The 22,185-nt window shown below is 41.0% G+C and overlaps 1 protein-coding gene across 1 annotated transcript; it reads right to left on the bottom strand.

The window, feature by feature from the left end:
* Window positions 1-582: 582 nt before the first annotated feature.
* specc1la (sperm antigen with calponin homology and coiled-coil domains 1-like a) lies at window positions 583-21,001 on the bottom strand. The gene is made up of 17 exons (XM_049579187.1): window positions 20,992-21,001; window positions 20,636-20,831; window positions 14,791-14,953; window positions 14,570-14,708; window positions 12,847-14,477; window positions 12,199-12,406; window positions 11,862-11,935; window positions 11,267-11,442; window positions 10,761-10,924; window positions 10,497-10,618; window positions 9,410-9,500; window positions 8,687-8,776; window positions 8,420-8,576; window positions 8,002-8,104; window positions 5,304-5,420; window positions 5,131-5,190; window positions 583-4,754 (listed from the first exon to the last, which is right to left on the bottom strand). Exons 1-17 carry the CDS (start codon window positions 20,999-21,001, stop codon window positions 4,665-4,667), a joined length of 3,591 nt encoding a protein of 1,196 aa, XP_049435144.1. The 3' UTR covers window positions 583-4,664.
* Between the last annotated feature and the right edge of the window lie 1,184 nt (window positions 21,002-22,185).

The raw sequence follows: 22,185 nt of genomic DNA, 5'->3' as shown, positions 1-22,185 counted from the left end.
AACATTTGATTGGTGCTCTTTTTCTTTTTTTCATTCACAAATTGTTAAAAAAAAATATATATATGATGATAATAACAATAATATCCTAATCATGACTAAAATGTTTAAAAGCATGTTTCATCTTCTACTTACTTAACTATTCACAGTAAAAGACATTTTCACCAAGGGGGCCCACACTTTTGCATGCCACTGGATGTTAGCTAGCTACAATTACTCATTACATAGTTTGAAATTTTTTATCAAAATGTAGATGATTCCTAACCATCTAACAGTTTTATAATACATTCATTTCACAGAGCACCTTTTTAACTTTCAATTCTAAAAAAACAAAATGTCACCCTCACCAAAATGGTAATTTATTTTCAGATAATAAAACATAGTAAATGAACACTGATTAAAGCAAATATTCTGATGTGACATTTTTGTTTCTGTGACCTTCAAAGGACCAGAAAATAGCTTTGAGCCAATCAACCCCCATCTCCCCTACTGTGAGCCAACTGAAAATGTAAATTGTTGGCTATTTCTGAGTTCAAACCACATGCTATGACAATGATGACAACAAACACAGCTGTTTCATTGGTCTTTTATAACTATTCATTTATTTTATAGCCAGAAAAAAATAAAGCAACATAAAACCAGACAGCATTTTTCTTTACAACTGATTATCATCATAGTGTGCACTTAATACTGTAGCTTAGTCCCTTTACACACACACAGACACACACAATTACTCATTCATCTTTAACTTTACAGAGGGACCATTTCAGCACTGCGTGTAGTGTGATCAGGAAAAAAATATTCCACACCAAAAACAAAATGTGGCATGGATTGTAAAAATAAAAAGGCAACATGGAAACAAAAAGACAAACTAAAGCAGGTTCAGTGGAATTCTCAGAGCATTTTCAAGTAAACAAAGAAAATAGTGTGATGAAGTGGACCCAATAAAGACATAATGCACAGTTCACATTTGCTTTGCTCATTGTGGTAAAGCTACACACTCAAAGGGCATCATCTCAGGTCCCAACAGTGTAACATGTCCCTCGTAGCTGCATCATGTGAAGATGGAATGTGCTTCCTAGCCTTTGCCAGCCATCTTCTCTCTCCTCATGTTCATCAATCACTACACATCAGCACATGCTGGACCTTGTAAAGTCCCAGGATCACTAAAGCGTGATCAAAAACACATTCCACTTCCAGGATGGAGAAGCTTTCAATCTTTCTGTAGCTCTCAGACGTTCCTGTCGGGAGCAATAAAACACGGGACTGGTGGTGGAACACAACAGAACACAATAAAAGTGTTGGCTGATAATCCTCAGCATCATGGCATCACAAACCTCACAACAGAGAGCCAGTGCTTTCAAATGTCTTTAAATACCTCACTCTCACACACACACACAAATAAAACTGTCATTGTAGCAGGCTTTTGTGCTGACTTTAAATTGCTGAGTGTCTAATGCAGCTGTACACATAGTGGTGATGTGGCTTGGCAAACGGCACAGCAGGATGTGCTTCTAAATCGAGACAAAAATGTTTCTGATGTTGCTATTGATACCAGCTGGCAGCTTCGTCTGGTCCAAATCATAACAGTGTGTAGTCACCTTCACCAGACATGGTTTATGGCCATCACTCACTATTAGTGTTCCTCAGGAGGCACAAACAAGAAGGACCTTGTTTTAGAAATTATTTCCACACTGCAACACACATCTAGTGAGCAAAGATAACTGCAGTTTGAAATGTCACAGTTTCACTCGCAAAAGCCTCGGCTGAACTGTTAAGGCAGCAAATTAGTGCGAAATACAAAAAAGCTTATCTCAGTGCAGCTACTTACTGTATGTGTAATAAATTCATATACACTTCAGACACACCAATGAAGCAATGACCTCACTAAAATGATTGGAAACCATGCAAATAAATACAGTGAACTTGATATGTTGAGGCACGATAAACACACAGACAGACAGCATTGCACAGTAACACTTTAAGCCCTATATATAAACATTTAATAGCTTGTTTATAATTAACTACAATGTAGTTGTAAGCAGATTTACCGGTAAGTGTTTATTAATCCACTTGTCCACAATTAAAACTCCACCTGTTGTTACCTATAAGTGGAAGCTGCTGTATAAACAGCTAATGAATGACAATATAGTGAAATATGGTTGTATTCACATAAAATAAGTCTTGTCAGGAGAAGTCATTATTGCTTGCAAATACTGCACATTAATAAACTTTAAAAATTTTGCTTACAACTACATTACAGTGTGTTATAAACCATTAATTAAATGTTTGTATAATGCTTGTAAATACTAAATATGAGGACTATTTAAAATGTTACGCACAACATTAATGTTGCTGACTGAAATCCAACAAATTAAATGACATTATGTGCTACAAAGTAGCTCTATAGTAACAGTTAGTCATACTAGGAATTTGAAAAAACTACCTGTCTAACACAGCATCAGTATTTACACACACAATAGTCAATGGCACTATGAATTGTCTGATCACATGTGAATATTTTGTATGAATAAACAAAAAGGTTACACAATATTTGCTGATATTAAAGAAATAGTTTGATATTTGGGGAAATACACTAGTTTGACTTCCTGCTGATTCTCAGAAGATAAGAAGAAAACAGTACCCCTCTCATCTACGTACACTGAATCTGAAGCTAGAACCAGCAGCTGATCTTAGCTTAGCATTAAGACTGAATACAGGTGAAACAGCAAGCCTGGCTCTGTCCAAAGGTAATCTGCCCAGCAGCACCTCTGAAGCTCACTAATTAACATGTTGTATCTCGTTTGTTTAATTGGTACTGTAAAGCTGGCTTTTTGTCGATCATCTCAGTCAGCGTTCTCCTTCCCTTTCACTATAAGTGAACAGATTTTGTGAGGGCACCATCGCTGCATTGTGGCCTCAATGCCACCCTAGACAAATGCGATTGGTTCGGAGAAATAAAAACAACCCAGAGCATTTTTCCCCTATAGCAGAATGATAATGGGTGCATACAGACCTTTCTCTAGTGCTCACACCGCTGTGGGGAAAGGTCTGACTACACGTGGATGTGCTGCTAGGATGGATGTTGTTAACTTTGGACAGTCCGCTAGTTGTTTCCCCTTGTTTCAAGGCTTTATAGTCAGCTAAGCTAGCCAGCTCCAGGTTCCAGCTTTATATTTAGTGTACAGCATTAGAGTGGTATGAATTTTCTCATGAATAAGTGTATTTCCAATAAGTCGAACTCTTCCTTCAATGAGACGCTGTATTGACCTTACAGTGTGTCCTCGTCTATGAATCCCTCTCTGCTAATTTCCAAACACTAGGGCACATTTTCCCAACATGAAGTCCATGTTGAGAGACTATTTTTCTACTTCGACCTGTGGGCCGATAAAGTTTAAGGCTCTCTGATATGAACAGAACTTAAAAGTCAATCAAAACACAATTCATCAAAAGACTAAATATTACTCACTCGTATTTTGGTTATGATTAAATGATGCTGTGTGCTCTATGTGCCTAATGAAAGAAGTGCAGGATGGCAAATGCAGGCCTACGAAATGCAAACACATCAGCGCTAAACTCCATACACAACAGAATATTAGTCCACCTTTACAAATCTTTTTGTGAAAAACCATCATAAGAGTGTGTTAGTGCAGCTTAACAAAATGTGTAGTAGTGTTGTAGAACATAGCATATTTCTGTGCTTGAAAAGTAAACAGTCAGTCATGATCTGATGTTAATGTAGTAGCCATCTGCAGCATTGCTCTGTCCTGATGACCAGTAAGTCAGAAATCAACAATCAAAGGGCTCTGGAACATATTTGGCAACAACTCCTCAAATCTTCAGCTTCACAAACTGTAGTGAAAAGACACTGCCTCTGTGGAGGATTGGCCCATTTTGAGAGCTCATGTCCCGGTCTCCTGCATCAAAACTCACACAGGCACTTTATCCATGGAAAGAGAGGCACCTGGATCAAACTGTAACGTCTGGAAGACTTGGTGCAAAAAGGCTGTGTCTGTCTGAATTCCTTTCAGAGGGAATTATCAGGGTTGCGGGGGAATTCCAACATTACTGACTTTTGGTTTGTTGTTCTGCAGAAGCTTCCACAAAATATTCATAACCAACAAAAGAAAAAAAACACAGTCAGATTTGCAGGAATTCCCCCTTAACACCCTGGAGCCTGGGTGATCTGTGAAGATATATTATTTGCCTAAAAAATAAAAAATAAAAAACGCCAGGTAGAAGGCACTGAGACTTGGTTTCTTTTTCATGCTGCTCCTTCAGACATGAATTGGAAGCAAATATTATCTATCAGATTTCATCGCTGGTCAGTTCATACTTGGTTCACATCAAACTTACGTCTCATGGCTCATCAGTTCAACAGTGGACATACAGGCAAGCCCTTGAACTACAGCTGTACACAAAGCCCCTTCTAAGCTGCACTGGAAGGATGGAGTAGCTGTGTGTGAGTCCAGTGAGGTTCTGGTCTGCCTTTAGTGTTGCTGAATAGTGATGACCAACATGCAGCGTGACGCAGTGTTGCTGTGGGGAGGGGGAGGGTGTCTGTGAGGTATAACAGTTGCCTGTGGGGTTGGGAGATTGCTGAGAGCTCAGGAGGGCTGGCATAGCTCTGATTGTGCTGCAGGAGCAGGGTGGCTGAGATGGTGCAGTCAGGTCTCAAAGTACTTGTATATGGCTGTGACATAAGTCATGACACTTTGCCAGTCCGGCCTCTCTGTGTGCACCATCTCATTTATGTCCTGTGAAAGAGAAAATGACAGGTAAGGAGAAGAGATACTGCTCACATATTCTAGATAAAGATGACTTAATAATGCAATTTACCATTTCTTATAAAACAAGATCATTCATAATTTATTTGGTGAGTGTTTGAGTAAACAATGAAACCATCTCCTTAATAACTGAGCGAACCCCATCCACTGATAAAAAAAGAAAAAAAAAACATGTACACATTCCTCTGAATATACATAATGTCTAAATAAAGGCATTTCAAATCTGACCCAAAGTTGTCTGGATTTATTCTGTATACATTCTTTATACTTGAAGTACAGTTTTTCCATTATTTTGGTTTTGCTAATATTTATTTTAATAGTCATTTCATATTGGTATAAAGCTTACCAAAGTGCATTTGATGCCCACACTCTCTGCAGCCTGGAAAGCTAAGGTGAAGTTTCTCCTCTGAAAAAAAGAAGAGAGTCATAGTCACACTCAGTGGAAATCTGAGTTTAACTACGGAAATGATAAAGTCATGATGGCTTAAAGGTTGGGGCTTTCCTGGATGCTCTACTTGCCTTCTCCTGGCTGGTGAGCTCCTGGTAGGGGATGTGTGCAGGCAGGTAGGTGTGAAGCACAGCGCAGAAGGCCAGGCCATCATTCCAGCTGCTGCTGAAGTTTGTGATATCGATGTTCTGAAAAACAAAGCAACGGTCCACTTAACTTTGAATTAACTTGACAAATCAATGGAAAACCACTTCCTAAGCCTCATCTGAGATAGAACATTTTATCCCAGGTCATGAATGTCACTGTCAGCCTGTGATCTTATACATTACTCATCTGTATGATATTTATCATCCTTTCCACCATCAACTGCCATCTGACCTTTGTAGGGGCTATACCTATGATTTCAAACAAACACTGAGGTTATATGTAACTCAATGCTCACCTACCCTCAGTGTCACAGCTATAATAAGGATGGTACAATATGATTAAAAAAGCCTCATGTTTTTGTCAGGTGGTATCTTGCAGGATGTGTTAAATGTTGCACACTTCCTGTGGAGGGCCTGGGGTGTCATGGTAACCATAACCTACATCAGTTAAGAGGGTCGAACATCACTTCAATACGGCAAATGACTCTTGACACGCTTACTGATTGTCATTTCAGTCTCAGTCATTTTTAGCTCAATGCTTTGACAGTTTTGTCTTTGTATACATAGACATCGACTCAAGAGTCAAAGTTATAATCCTGGAAATTTTGATAAACTCAAACCCTGTTTTTGGTACTACTTTTGGTAAGCATTTTTTCTGCTAAGTATTTACATTTTGTACTTCTTTTTCTATATAGTAGATTTTATTGTTGTGTTCATCATAGATTCTGATTGCCTACTTATGTCTGTAAAAGGGACTCAAAGGAAATGACTCATCATGTTATCCATCTTTACTGTTTTTAATTTTATGTCAGTGATATCAGTCTCACTGTTCACTCTCTTTGCAAGATATCAGAGCTGTATTAAGTTGCTTCTAATGCAAACCAAACAGTTCCGACTGCTGCTACTTCAAATTAAAAAGCACTCAGTGGGCATCTACATGAAATCCAACAACAAAACATGACAAAAGTCATTTCTGGCATCTTTGGGCAACTGATCAGCTTTAAATATTGTAGGGAGTAATGAGATAGGAGCAGCCAGTGAGCTACTAGATAAAGACTTACAGGCTACACTCACCACATGATGGATTATTAACTAATTTCGTTATTGTTACATTGTCAGTTTAATTGGTTGTAATGTAGACAGATACACCAGTTTCTCTTCTGTTGTGTTCTGAAAAAAAGCTGCTAAATGTGTGTTTGCTGCCTCCAGAATTTTGGGAACTGGCAACTGCAGTATTAAACTGTACCTGCTGTTACCACAGGTGTTGTCAAATTAACCAGGACTGATTTACTGGATTATAACTTTCACTCTACAACTGGTTTTGTCAAAGTCTCAGCTAAGGGAGTCTCAGCTTACGCAGATACAGTTCACCAGTAATATTTATCTCACTGTCCAGTCATAAAATTAGTCTCCCGACAATATGTACTTACCTAAAAACAGATATAATAACAAACCCCTTTTCATGTTCTACATAATTTATTAATTTCAACTGAGCACCTAAACACACATTCACATCAATTTCAGACATGTAGTACAAAATAAATTATTCAATTAATGATAAATCATTCAATTAATGTGTTTTATGAATAACTGAATTGATCATAAAACTGTGCTGTCTGTTTGTGCTGCTGACTCTGTTTGTAGCTCTCCAGAGATGACTTCCTTTAATTTTTCTTTTGCCTATTTTTGGTCAGGTACCGCTCAGCTTGTTGCTTTAAACCGGAACTAGCAACACACCACAAAATATATATTTGTATCGCCATATTTGATCCAGGCCATGACGGAATAAATGACCTTGTTCTTACTTATCATGGCCTCCTTCTGTACCACTCACGGCCTTCAAACCCAACCAACACTGACTCAAACCACTCAATTTATCAGATTTAACACAGCTCACAAAATGCTTTACACAACCTTTTTTCTAGAGATGGAATGTAGATAACTACATTTACTCAAGTGCTGTACTTAAGTGTAATTTTGAGGTATCTGTACATAACTGGAGTATTTCCATTTTCTACTACTTTATACTTTTGTACTTTTTACTCCACTACATTCACTTCATAACTTAAGTTACTGGTTACTTTGCATAGTTACATTATTAATACAAAATATAAAATAACAATATAGATAAAAAAAAAAATACATTATGATGTATTAATACAGGCTGAACTACCCAGGAGTATATAAAGTAATTAAAATTAGCTCCACCTTGACCTGCTGCAACATTAAAGTGATGAATACATTAATGCATCAACAATTCTAATCCAGTAGTATAATATAAATCTGTCTGGAATAGGCCAGTCTACATAATGAGAACTTTCACTTTGGTACTTTAAGTAAATTTTGAATGCAGGACTTTCACATGTAACAGAGTTTTTCTCCACTGTGGTATCGCTACTTTTACTTAAGTAAAAAAACTACATACTTCTTCCACCACTTTTTTTCCCACACATGCGCAGTTCTCTCTAACACCTGAAAACAGACTATGATGTGTAAAAATCAGTGGAGTTCTCCTTTAACAGTGTTTGTTATAGAGTGCCAGCTTCTTCCCAAGCCAGTGGAGAACAGATACAGTCACTTCATCATGTAGGATCAGATGAGCTCGTACTTTCCAGTGACCTACCTGATAACCCTCAGTCTTCTTCTGGCACCACTTAAGCAAAGCATTTCTCTTGGAGCCTCCGTACTCTCTGGCCAGTGCTGACAGCGGGTCCTTTCTTTCTTCTCTGTAACAGACACACAGCAGAGACATGTAAGTAAACACGCTGCCACCGAGATTTAATGTGTTAGTGAGGCGAACAGATAACATGGTAAGCATGTTTGCTTAGTGGGCTAGGAGCTGTATGTTTTGTCAGGAGACGAATCACAGCCAAAGTATGAAGAGGTGATGTCACACATGCAGTTGACCAAGAATGAAAACAGAGACACTGACATTAAACAGGCAGTGTGTGCACATTTGCTGGATTACAGGCAAATAACGCAACCCAGTTATACCAAACCAGTACAACACACAAGTTAGTCAGGGCCCCAGAAGGTGGTACCTTAGACGGCTGCGTGCTGTGGGGGTGATGGAGGCAGTGGGGGAGGAGGAGGACAGGGAGAGCGGCGAGGAGGCAGCGCTCATAGCCATTAGGGAGGTTGAGGAGGCATCTGTAGCAGACATGTCCCTCTTTATTTCCTCACTGCTTCTTCGGGACACTGCTCGGGATGGGGGACACGATTAGAGATTTATTTTAAATACACTGTTGACTGAGTTAGTTTAAAACAGTTTCGTAATAAGTTTATATAACTTGGCTAGCATCTCTAACCTGAGATTGTCTTGGTGGAGTCCATGTTGGAAACCCTCTGGAGGACAGACTGAGGTCGGCTAGCCGAGGTTCCCCTGAGAAGGTGCTCAGCTGTGGATACATTACAGTATATACATCACATATAGTGTGAGTGCTTTTATAAGGGACTTCCTCTGAAATTAGATAACAGGGTCAGCATAGAGCCACATTCCAGCCAGAGTTCAGGGAATACCAACGAACGACGCTGCCTCACTCAGCAGGAAAATAATAAATCTGAGAAACATAAATGGAACATTGGAGGCGACGGTCCAGTCTGCACGTTCACATTAAACACTTGAACTCATTACTGGTGAGAACGGACTGAGGGAAATTCTACAGTATGTGGTGCCTCATCATTTCCCTCTTATCATCCACTCTTGTGTTTTGATTAACTAAAACATGAAGTCAACATACAGTAGACCTGCTAACTCCCAACTCCAGGCCTCCAGGGAAACACTGTCGTGCTATTTCTCATGACAGAGGGGAGGTCCATTCCCGTTTATCATTAGTTTACTGTTACAGAGGTATAGCAGAGGCCAAAGGACTCATTTCTTTTGTGTGACCCATATTTAACAATATATTATTCTGACCTTTTATAGATTTACACCTGCATTTCTGAGAGTAACAGTTCTAAAATAGAGAAACTGTTATTAATCATACAGTGTAAGGAGTGTATTTAAATGATCACCATGATGGCCGCCTCACCTGGCATGGTTATGTCTGTGTAGCTGGGCCTCTTATCACTCAGGGAGGAGAGTGGCTTGGCTGCTGACATAGAGCCAGTTATGGAGTGTCTCTAAAACAAAAAAGCAAAGGAAAAAATAATAACTTTCTGTGTTTTAAATGCTGCAAGAGGTCTCAATATAAAGTAATAAAATTTAAAATATGTCAACACAAAATTTTGTAAATGACAAAATAAATTGTCCAAAGAGAACTGAGTATCTCCACATATGGTGATTTTGCAGTTTTCAAAGAAACCTATTGGATTATCTGGAAGAAAGCACTGTCAACAACACTAAAAACTGACTTGTTTTTTACCCATATTCCTAAAAAGACAACTTTTGAAATTGGTCCAGTATTTAGTGAAAAGGCAGCGGTAGAAGTTTTGTTCTGAAATCTCACGAGATGTCACTTTTCTGAAATGTGTAAACACGAACCATTCTTTACAACATAGGCATTCTTTCTCTGCGGGCATAGGGTCATAGCACCCACACTATCAGTCTCCTAAGCTTTACAGCCTTGCAGCAGCTTGTTGACACTCTCCTATTTGGCCTAATTCAGAATATTCTAACAGAATATGCTGTTAACATGACCTGTGTGAAATTCAGAATATTGTCATATTTAGAATGCATGTAAATGTAGTCACTGAGAGAGCAGGTAAAGCTTTGTTTATTAGAATATTAATAACCTTTTCAACAGTGAAAAAAATCCTCCTCATGGGTGGTCACTTGTACTCGCTCCAAATACATTTTAGGTAGAATAACCTACATAAAAAACAATCATTATTTTGTTCCTCAGACTCTATGTTTACAGACTAAATCTTGCAACTGGTCCTTCTCTATTTTTTTTTTCATTTATTTTTTAAATCACTTTTATCATCTATGGTTTGTTTGTATTAAGTTTTTCACATCTGTCCTCATCGATTGTCTTATGTGTTTTTTATGCTGTCTCATGAAGCTTAAGACTAGTTTTCCCACTGTGGCCAACATAGTTCCAAATTAACCACTAAAAGGTGTGAAATGGTACGATAACACCACAGCAACATATACATGCAAAGCTTATTCTCCTGTACCTGTATGGGTGAAACAGCAGCTGCTGGGGGTGTCTTCATGGGACTGGGGCTGAGGGGAGTGCGTGGTAGTGGGGTAGCAGAGGCTGTTGGAGTCACAGTGGCACTGCCATTGGTAGGTGGACCTAAGTTAAATGGTAAAAAGAGAACCAACACATACAGCTCAGTGCAGACCTGCTCCACACACTCCTGATGTCATGTTATTATTAAAACCAGCAGCAACATATAAAAGTGAGGGAAGTGGAGTACGGTATGATTGTTAGGTACCTTGTGAGGCACTGTCGAAGCTCTTGATAAGTGTTTTGACGGTGGGCGAGGGCTCTGAGGAGGTGGAGGATCGCCGGCTGAGACCCATTCCCTGTCTGAGAGCAGCCAGGTCCCTCTCTACTGCATTCATGTAGTTATACACTCTGCCCCTCTCCTCATCTTGCCTGGGAAACATACAGTACTCTGCTAAGTATGAACACTCAGAGCTCATATGCTGACAGTTTTTTACAATATGGTTCAAGGATGGTTCTTATTCGGGGTTTACATCATGTTGTTGAGACCATTATGGTGAAATTTCACAAATCATTTACTCCGTGAAGGCATTTTTTCAACTGTGGGATTCATCAGTGACAATATAATGCAAACCCCACTACTGAGCACCCTCACTCATAATCAAATAAGCAAAGTTAAATGTTCCCTCATCTTGTTTATAGTACAAGCACGAGATGGACAATGTCAGCATGACTGCTGGAGCTCTTCCAAACATCTCTCTCTGTGTTTCTTACTTCCGGCTCTTGAGCTCGTCCAGCTCCTTGCACAGCTTCTCATTCTTCTCCTGAGTTTCCTGCAGCCGGCGCCGCAGGTCTCCGATCTCCTCCTGGGCTTCGGACTTGATGTCATTAGCAATGACAACAGCTGTCTGCAGATCAGCCTGGAACTGACGCCACTCCATCGATTCTTCCTGCACACACACACACACACACACACACACACACACACACACACACACAGTAAGACAACAGCAGACAGTGGAAAACAATTCAGGCTGAATTGTACACCGGATCATTAAAGCAGTATTCATGATTCTGTTAGCCCCTTGGGCAAACAAATGTTGATACAGTGAACGTGTTAACAAACAATTACTTATCTACACATCCAGACCCAGATTCACTGAAACATAAGCAGTTTTCTCCATATCTTGCACAGATAATCTCTCCTGTTGTGTGCTACATGTGTGAAAAGGAAACTCCGGACATTGTCCAGAGTTCACATGAGAAAATGGCTCTAGTGTTCTAAACCCTATCCAAAACAAAGAGTTTTATGCAAATAGTATTTAATCCCAGTCTGCAAATAGCCCAGTGCCCCCTGTAGCACTCTTACCCTCAGTCTACGGTGAAGAATCTTAATCTCTCTCTCCATGTCGTGCTTCTGGTCCTGCAGCTTCTTCACAGAGTCTGAAATAGGAAACAAATTCATGTTGGTCTCACCCAAGTTTGACAAACACTTGATGCCAGGAGATTAAGACCTCTGAGATATGCAACATGAAAGACTGTCAATCAAACCAGATATCTTAGTAGATATTGGTTTTGATTTCACACAGCAGGATTTCTAAATGATCACTGGCTGCCTGCTTGAATAAACACAAGGGTTCATAAAGCCAGTAAAGGTTTGTTCATTACTATGAGTTTACACTGTTCTGTGTGTCCAGTCCACTTACTCTCAAGGTCTGTGATGATGAGGTTATCGTGGAGTTTAAGAGCTCGGTGCTGCTCTACTTCATCCTCCAGCTCAAAGATGGTTTCCTTCATATCTGCGATCTCAGTCTCTTTCTCTTGCAGGTCCACACGCTGCTTCTCCAGGACACGCTCCTGCTCGGCCATCTGCTGCTGCACCTGCTCCTGGAAGTCTCTGTATTCCCTGTCCAGCTGCACACACAGGAAGAGGGGTGTCCTTTATTTCATTAACAAGCCTTAAAGTAATTAGCTGACTAATGTGCAACAAAGCTCCAGCGGTGTCATACAGTAATTTATGGAGATGTATTGTGCACAGTATGTGTGTGTTAAGCACACATCCATACAGTTATCCTCTGCCTAGTGTTATGTTGGTGAGGTACTAACAAGGAGCGTCGGCCACTCCTTGCTAAGGGAAAACCCTGGAGACCTGACTGCTGAGTTTGTGATGTTTTCAAGGTCAAATCGGGCTCTGCTCCATAAACAAAAGGGAACTCATTTTGGTGACCCAAAAACTGTTACATGAGTTCTTGCACCCTAGATTAAAGTTTCATTTAGGTCAGACACATCAATTTAGCATCTCATGACTTAAGGAAATTGATGTCTCTCAAAATCTCTTTCAACTTTTAACTGACCTTACTGAAAGTCTCCTGCAGCCGCGTGAGTTCACTGTGGGCTTGTTCCAGTTCCTCCTGTAACTTCGCCGCCTTGGCCTCCGCCTCTTCTTTCCCCAGACGCACTCCTTCCAGCAGTTGGCAGATATCATTTTTGTCCCCAGCGGTGTGAAGAGAGTACAGCTCGGCCACCCTCTGCCTCTCCTGGTCCAGCTGGGCTCTGCAGCGGCTCAGCTCCGCCTGGTCATTGCTCACTGCTGCCTTGTACTCTTCAAGTGCGGCCCCCATGGCAGCTCGGCCCTGTCTCTCTGACTCCATGATGCGCTCCATCTGGTGGTTCCTCTCTTTCAGTGCTCCAATCATCTCCTGGGCCTCAGCGTTGTCCTGTTCAGCCATCTTCAGTGTGTTGGACAGGTGTTGTTGAACCCCCAGCAGCTGCTCCCTCTCAAAGCGGGCATTATCTGCCAGGTCTGCGTAGCGCTGCTCCAGCTCCATGTAGCGGGCACTCTTGATGTCCTCCTCTAGTCCATATGATATATGATGCTCATCCAGCAGAGAGCGCAGGTACTCGATCTGTCGACCATACAACTCAAGCTTGTCGCTCTGCTGGCACAGGGAGTCCATGAGGATCACCTTCTCTTCACCTAGCCGCTCATTCTCTCCGTTCAGCTCCTGGGTGATTTGCTGCAGGTCAGCCAGCTCCTGTAACGTGGCCTGGAGCTCCTCAGCAGTGCTGTGTTGGTTTTCTTCCATCTGGTGGATGCGCTCCGTAAGACAGGCCACTGACACTTCACTGGCATTGCCGCTGCTGCCCCTCCGTGAGTGCTCCCTGCTGGGTGCGCACTCTGACTCAGATGATGAGGAAGCTCCAGAGGGGGCATCCAGAGCATCATCACTGGAGGTGACAGCCTGGTAAACCTCACTAGATTCACTGTCGAGGTTGTCTGCTGAGCCTCCATGCTGGTGTCCTGTGAGCAGATCCTCCAAAGAGCCAGGGGCCGAGCCTTCCACTGAGGAGGTCAGTGTACCTGTTCCACCACCATCACTCTGCCCGCTGCCCACTGCCAGGTCCGGGCTCAGGGAGGCATAGTTGAACAGCTTGTCAGAGGCATCCAGCCTCTGCTCCAGAGAGAAGCCCAGCGCATTGAGGCGGTCTTTTAGCATTCGGTTCTCACTCTTCAGCAGGTTGAGCTCCTCTCTGATGGCTTGGTTCTGCTCTTGTAAGAGAATCAGAGTGGACTCCACATCAGCTGCAGTGATGGCTGAAACCTGGGGCTTCTCTTCCTCCCCAGCTTCTTCTTGCTGTGGTGCTTCCTTCCCTCCCAGGCCAAGCTGGGCCCTCATGTCCCTCAACTCACTGCGGAGGCGGAGGATCTCCACGTCTTTGCTTTTAGCCAAACCCAACAGGTCTTTCACTTTGGTCTCCAGAGCCACCTTATCACTGATCTGGCCGTCTGATTTAGACTTGCTCATACGGCCATCAGACTCGGCTTGGATCTGACTGCGAGAGCGCTTTCCCGAGGCTACATCCCCCGATACAGTCCCTGATACCAACTGCTTCTTATTGGCTGAGGTCCTGGATGTTCGCAGACGGTCTCGTGATGAATTTGGCTCCTTGGAAATCGAAGATGTTGTACGCTTGGATAAAGAACCTGGAAAGAAAGAATAAGGTTATCTTTACATTCCCCGTGAAATACATCAGAAAAGCTAAAATTCACATGTAGCCATGGAATATTACATATACCTGATGTTGTCTTTGGCTTGCTGTCTATGTTGCTAGCAGTAGTCCCAATGGAGGCAGTCCTCTTGGTCTTGCTGACAGCATTACTTGATGCAGGATTCCCTCCGGCCATAGCTGCTAGAAGATCATCATTGCTTTTCACCTGAAAGCATAAACACTGACTTTCATTCAAAAACCAAATCAAATAGAAAGCAGCATCTGGTCCATCACTTAATGAGTCTTACCTTAGACAGAGGTGCAGTTGTGCCAGTCTTGGCTGTAGGCTTTCCGGTCCCAGCAGTAGCCGTGGCCTCTGACTTTCCTCGATCCCCACTCACCTTACTCACCCCTGGCCGGACTGACTTCTTCATACTGAACTCTCTGATGCCGATACATTTACAGCTCAATCTGTGCACAAAGGAGGGAAGGGAAAGGTAATGTATGTCAGAGTGCACAGTGATAGCTCCAGTTTTCCATGGAAGAGGAATTCTTTCCACAGAGCAATTCCCTTAACACCAGAAAACACTGAGACCACACTGAGTAACTGAGCTCTTTGGAGTTTGGGAGGTAGTGGATAATTTAGATCATTCTTCCAATCCCTATAATCCCTATTTTGCAGTTTTAAAATTTCAATTTATATTTACAAGATGACACATGGACACTTGTGTGGCCATTTGAATCCTTGTGGCTGTTATGACAGCTGTAGTCAACCACCCCTTTTACAGGAATCTAAGATAGACACTGAAGCTTTCAACTGCCTTCCGGTGTCTCCACTAGATGGCTCTCATGTGTTTGCAATAGTTCAGTTGAGTTTCACTTGCCTGTCAGCTGCAACAACGATCACACTGATAAAGAGTTTAATCTGTGTGGGGGTGGCTGCTGCTACTCTACACTCTACTCTTTAGCACAGACAAACATGGGCAAGTTTTTCTGGCGTTGAGTAGAGTAATCAGCAGAGCCAAAAAAGGAAAAGCAGATTCCTTGACAGATCAAAGTGAAACAAACTTAACTGCCTTCACATTTTGTGTGGCAAAAATGTGAGTCCGTTATTCTGTTACTGGGCAACCGGTCTGATGCACTGAATATCATCTCGCACTGCCAAGAAATCATTCAGTGCCTTGTTCGTGCAACTCATACCAGTTCACAATTACCGCTGTTGAATTTAAACAACTTGACAAACCAGAAAAGATTCCCATTAACAATTTAATGGGGGCACATTCTTGAGCATAATTTGGTGAGCTGTATTATGCATTGTTACAAAATGTGTCTTGAATTAGCAGCAAGTCTTAAAACCGACCAGTTATCTGTTATAATTCTGCAAATAAGCGGTGTTCATTTGGCAGTGAACAAGGTGCTGAAACTGGCTGTAACCAAATCATAAATGCTTGTTTAAAACACACAAAGCTTTATTCAGTATTGTTTACATGCTGTGTCCAGGTCTGAATAGAACCTGAACTGATGCCACGATAGCAAAAAAAAGTGATTTGGGACACAGCTGGAAACAAAGAGTAAGTACTTTAGCACAGATTTGGACGTCTTGAAGTTTTTGCACTATGGCTCTTGAGAGGAAAAAGTGAACTGAAGTTATTTATTGTACGTAAGAAACCCAGCTACAGTCAGAGTGAGCACCGTTGTTTTCCTAAGAAGAAGTTTGTTGTTTGGATATGGAAATAAATATAATCAAGTATCAGCAGTAAATCAGATTTTAAATAGAACTCTGTGAGAAGCTGACCAATGCACTGCAGCAGGAGCTCAAATGTTTAGACAATTCATGGACTAAAGCCTTTCACTCAATCTTAACTACACAAATACATGCTACAAAAATAAGTCAATATTTACAATCTGATACAGCAGGTGCAGGAGGAGATCTGCACACAATACCTCACATCTGCACCACATACTGTCAACTGTCTCTTTCCTAATACTTCCAGATAATCCAAAATAACCTACTGCTAGACCACAACTGCACTTTATTCAAAAACAAATACTTTTCTAATAGATTTCAGCTGTGTTGCCTGGGTGCAGATGTTACTTTAAATCTGTCATCCTGTACCAAATCTTCCACTCTGAGCGCACTTCAAGTCCTCAAAGTGATTCATTTTTTTTTTTCAGCAGAGACTATTTACTTGGCTTCTAATTTCTGTTGGGTTAACCTTGGCCTCCAGTGACGTAGATTCTGAGAAGGGTTTAGCTACACCTGATTTATAAGACCAAACCACAAAAACACACAGCTCTAGGCTTTAGGAAAGAGTTATGACAAGTTGGATTTGACTTAAAGATAAAAAGGTATATTTTTCACATTGTAGCACTTGAAATCTTTACTCAAAATAACATGCTCACTGTTGTTTTTGTGGAAAACTTCTTACAGCCATAAAATATATGTCACATACCATCAGAACACAGACAGTTATGTGTACGTTTAGAAGGTGCTGCAAGCAAACAAAAACAGTCTTCTCTGCCCCATGTGGAGGAAATGGCAAATAATGTGTCTCAGCTGGTTAGATTCTTTAGTACAGGCTTATGGTTACAATACAAACTCTGCCTTCATAGTATACTTATAGCATATTGTGTTTACACCTGCAACCTCTCTGACCGTTCATGATTAGAATATTAACTCTAAGTTTACACCGTGTATCTTTCCCCACTCAGTCTCTTTCACTAGGTTAAGCTACTATATCCCCATAGGCCTCACCTTATTTGAAAGCTTCATGTCATGGCCATATTTTGAGAACAAGTCCTTTCTCATGTCTGTACAGTTCCCACTACATGTTACCCAGATCTAGATTTTATATGTTGACAGGTTATCTTAAATTATACATGCAGTGAAGCTATAAATAATTGCCTGGGAAGCTTTGGTTGTCTTTCAGTCTGCTATTGCCAGCACTTCTGTAGTCCTGATTTGTATGTATTCTTACTGTTTTCTTAAATCGCAAATCTTTTGGGCACAAAGAAGCAAAGAAAATTCAAAACTGCACCACTGCAGCTGCTAAACTCACCACCAAGCGCACAACTTCTCCAGCTAAAGATACAGGGCAATCAATAGGACTCAGCTTGCTACATAATATACCATGATCCTTCTACTTCCAAACCTTAACTGATTTTTTGCACACCCAACTTTGTAGTCCCTGTGTATGCAAGTATTTATCCATAACACATTGCCTGAGTACTGACGTGTGTGCTCGAGAACTAGCCAGTTTTCTGAATTGCTGAATGTGTGTCAAAGCAGATGTCTGAAATGGAGAGCTGCTAGCTAATGCACTGCTCTTTTCATTGGATCTGAATAGACATGGGAGCACAGGCTGGGGACCAAAAGTGCAACTAAATGGGGCAGAGGCGGCTCCCTTTTCTTTCACTCTCTCACTCTGCAAAATACTGCGTGTGTACCAATTCAGAAACTCTTCAAAAAATCATTCAAATATACATCATAAATTTGTACACACTGGCCTGTCAGATTCACTTTGTTTGGTTTAGAGAGTGGTCTAAACAGTCATTATTCCCACACTATTGTAGTTTTCACCTATATCTGTAATGAACTGCACTGTATCAAAAACAGTATTTGACACGGTGCAAGACAACAAAATCTTGGTGATTCCACATTTTGGGGATGACTGTTCATGACCTCTGATGTATTACTGTTTAAATATAGCTAAAATTGAAAAGAAATAACACAGAAATGGAAAGGTTGCAGTCCATCAGGTTTCTCTGCCACTTGCAGACATTTTCTTAAATATTGGCCAAATGCAAAAGTCTTCCTCTTCTTCTGGGGAATGATTGTGGGGCCTATATTCAGAATCTACAGCATATCAGCAACCACAAGGATATGATTGTTTTACATGTAATAATTTTGCCCCTTAATCATACATAGTCCATCACTATCTATGCTATGAGAGGTCGGAGGTAGTCACAGAAATATTCACATGTTCAAAACACCTCCACTCAGTGTGGAGGTGTAACACCAATAACACTTATCCTGATTGAAATTAAAGGGAGCTACAGTATTCGATTTCAGTGTTAATGAATGCAATGGATCTGATCCAAGGCTGACCGAAGGAACAAGTGTGTGTAGTGTTCCTTTACAGACAGCTGAACAAAGCATGACACTGAGACAGAAGACGCAGAAGAAACAATCTAGGCAGAGAGGGACGTGGGGGTAGCGGAGGTCTAGGAACTCATTAATACCCCTTTCCTGCTCTCCTCCCTTATTCATGCGTTAACTGCGGGGAGGCACTTCCTTGCCATAACATCAGCTTCCTGTGGTGGCGTCTCCATTAAAAAAAGGGGTAAACTTGAAAAGGGTGACTGTGTGTACAAGGACAAGCAGGCACCAGTCTGCCTGAGACAGAGCATACACTGTCAAACCGAGAATTTCAAAATAATATGTCTCACTATTAAAACACAAACCTGGAATGCAAATACACAAACCATTTTGGCGATTTAGCCCTCAGTCATATTGGAACTGTACCTTGGTATTTCAATGCTACAAAAAATATGCTGATAAAAATTAAGAATCAGTAACAAGAGTTGTCATGCCTACTGCGACAATAAATTAATCGTCTTTATTAAATTTAATTATGCATAGGATTAAGGATTAAGCATAGGATTGGTCCTGACTTGTGAGGCGGTCTTGGAAATACATTTATTTGTCTCCCCTTTTTCAACGTCACTTGGGGGCAAAGATCCCAAGACTTTAAGAGTTTTCCCAAATAGTTTCCTAACAGTGAAGCAATGATTAGGCAGAGTCATGACGAAATATCTCCTGGACAATGATTTAAAAAATGGGCTGTAAAATATTGCTCTTTCCAAGCTATTCCAGCAAAGTTAGGAAACATCTGTGGTCACGTCGGGTTTAAAAAAAAAAGATGATTTTTAAATGAATTGACTTTGAAAGAGAGGAGGATTTAGTAAGACACCCAGGCTACAGCTCTGCGGTAGTTTGGGCCGGCCAAGAGCCAGTGACAAGCTTCATCAGTTCACTGTTGACTCTTCTAAGGGGGTGGCAAATTTACATTGTTCTTAGCTACACCTATTAGCAGCACCACGGCTAACGTTAGCCCTAACAATGTGCCATTTAACCACACAAGGACAGACTTAACCCACCAAACCTCTTGGTAGAGACAACTGCCCCACTCTTTAGAGTAAGCAAACATTGGTACTTACATGACAGACACCAAATGGCAACTTGAAACACAAGGAGTCCAGCTAGCTAGTTAGCTTTGAGGTCAGACACGCAGGGAATTTCAGTAATTTCACTTCCTGTTTGGCCATACGCTTTCAAAACAAAAGCACCGAGCTAGACACGTTAGACACTCGCTATTTAAACTATTATAATCATGTCAAAACTCCGAAGAAGCGAGATTTTGAACCTACAGTGAAAGTAGTGATATAACAAATAAAGATACTGTATAGTATATTTCAGGTGAAAAAGATAATCCAAGTGTAACGTTACAATACAGTCAAAAGCTCTGGATCTAGCGATGCCCAAATTTTGTTCAAATATTATATTATTATACTGTATTATTATAGGTAGTCTTGTCACGACCCGCATTTGCAATAAGCTGAAGTGCGCCCACTTGCATCACATCTTATTTCAAACCATTGTTGAGAGTAATAAAAAGATTTGTGGCGATTTTACAGCCAACAAAAACACTGTTATAGTTAAACATAAATTACCCTTAATCAGGAAAAAAAGCTCAATTCAGCAGTAACTGTGATAAACGCAGTTATAGTGACGCACATTAAATTATGACTGACACTGGGGCTACCTGTCAACACATCGCGACTTATTTTGAAATAATTCACAGTAACGGTTCAAGTGAGTTATTCTACCTTGACAGCTGACAAAAAATATAGTTTGATGGTTAAAACCAAAGTTATTATTCTATTTAGAACAAACAAAAGGAACAAGCGGGTGTGCGTTGTTAATGCCACTTCAGAGTAGGTTTGTGCGTTTCTTTCCAGTCAGTTAATTCACCTCAGCTGTCAGGGAGCAATGGCAAAGCTAAGGTTGCTAATGCTACCGTTCGGCTAACAGTGTTAGCATAGCCGGCAAAAACACAGCGCTGTTTTAGTGAGCAAATAAAATATTCATACCTGAGGTTCTCATATTTTTTCTGTTTGACACGTTGATAAATGTCCGGTGGGTGTTCATTTGGGGTGGCAAACACTTCACTAATCCCCAACTTCAGACGGCAGGCAGCATCGGTTTCAGATGTCAGCCTCTCTCTCTCTCTCTCTCTCTGTTGGCAGCAGCCGGATGATCCTCTGCCCCCTCCTCTGGTTGCATCATCTCAGCATCACCCTCCGTACGGGGGGGACACCGCCTCTCCCCAGCATGTCTACATATCCAGAGGCTCGTTTATTATTGTTTCCATATTACTACGGGCGCTGGGCCAAAAGGCTGCAGAGCCTCTCCTCAATCTAGTGTAGCCTACAACACCTTCACACACCCTCACACATAGAGTAGAAGAAACGATGCACAAAAAGGCATGTCGACCCAGTTACTATATAACCATTAGTATCTGTCGATTATACCCTTAGTAGGGTTCACATAGATCTTTCACATTATCTCTAATACATCTCACACCTTCATTGTTATTAGATTATTAGGTTATTTGAACATGTGTTTTTCAGAAAGAATTTGTTTTTGTGTATGTGAAAACTATTTTTGTTTTGGTGGTTGCTACATAATGACAACCAACTGAGAACATACTTACCTTTTTAATTTACCCTAAAATTATCTGAAATATCAATCTTACAGTCAATGTACTCCTTCAAAATAAAGCTGCATATTTGTCTTTATAAGGAAAAACGACAATCAGCCTAGCATGTATACACATATCACATTACAAAAAGTATTGCTGTGGAGCTCAAATTGTTACCTGTACTGGTATTAGTCTATGCACATCACATAATTAGCAAGATTATCTATTAAAATAGAAACGTTGATTTTTGGATGATCTCCAGTCACTTTGAATGGGAAATCTTGCGCAGTATTTTACGAATTTCGTAAAAAAAAAAAAAAAAAACACTGGGCGAATCTCTGAGAAAAGTCATAGCACAGTATTCCCGAATTTTATGCATGCTTTGATGTACTTTTACCTGTGTGCTGGCTACACTGCGAAGCCAGTTTCGCGGAGAAATTTTGGTATTGAAGAGGAATGAGAAGAAGAAGTATGAGGAATAGTAATAGGTTGTGCCTGTGTTCCACAGCAGGCACCCCTAATATGACACCAAAGTAAATCAGCATGTGATTCCTTAACCCTCCACATTGAAATAGTTTTCAACTAGCCTATATCGCCAAATAAAACGGCATAATTAAACTTCTGCAGCTCAGTTATGGATTTTGGCTTTGGTGTGCCACCCCAAGATTTTCACTGGCCCCATCGGACACCTCTATGAAAAATTCCTGGGGGAGCCACTGCATGCAGGGTGCATACTCAAGGATTGCTGAAGTCCAGAACCAGGAAATGTGCGGTCAGTTTTTCATTTCCATGCTCATCACTGTCTTCTTCAGTCCTACACTGAACAATTTGCATAATATCTCCTCTAGCGGACAATAAAGATGGAACTTTGTACAGGTGTTACGCTGGCAGCATAGGGACCAAGGAGCATAACTATCTGGTGGTACAGTCAGCCCGTTT

Source organism: Epinephelus fuscoguttatus, linkage group LG6, assembly GCF_011397635.1.
Source record: "Epinephelus fuscoguttatus linkage group LG6, E.fuscoguttatus.final_Chr_v1".
NCBI lineage: Eukaryota > Metazoa > Chordata > Actinopteri > Perciformes > Serranidae > Epinephelus > Epinephelus fuscoguttatus.
This window is presented reverse-complemented; position numbering and strand designations above follow the sequence as displayed.

Excerpts from the sequence above, each read along its gene's own strand:
- specc1la (XM_049579187.1), bottom strand. Across the intron at positions 9,501-10,496 it reads CTGCTGTTTCACCCATACAG|AGACACTCCATAACTGGCTC; the intron begins GTACAGGAGAAT and ends TTTTTGTTTTAG. Across the intron at positions 8,777-9,409 it reads CACAGACATAACCATGCCAG|CTGAGCACCTTCTCAGGGGA; the intron begins GTGAGGCGGCCA and ends ATGTATCCACAG.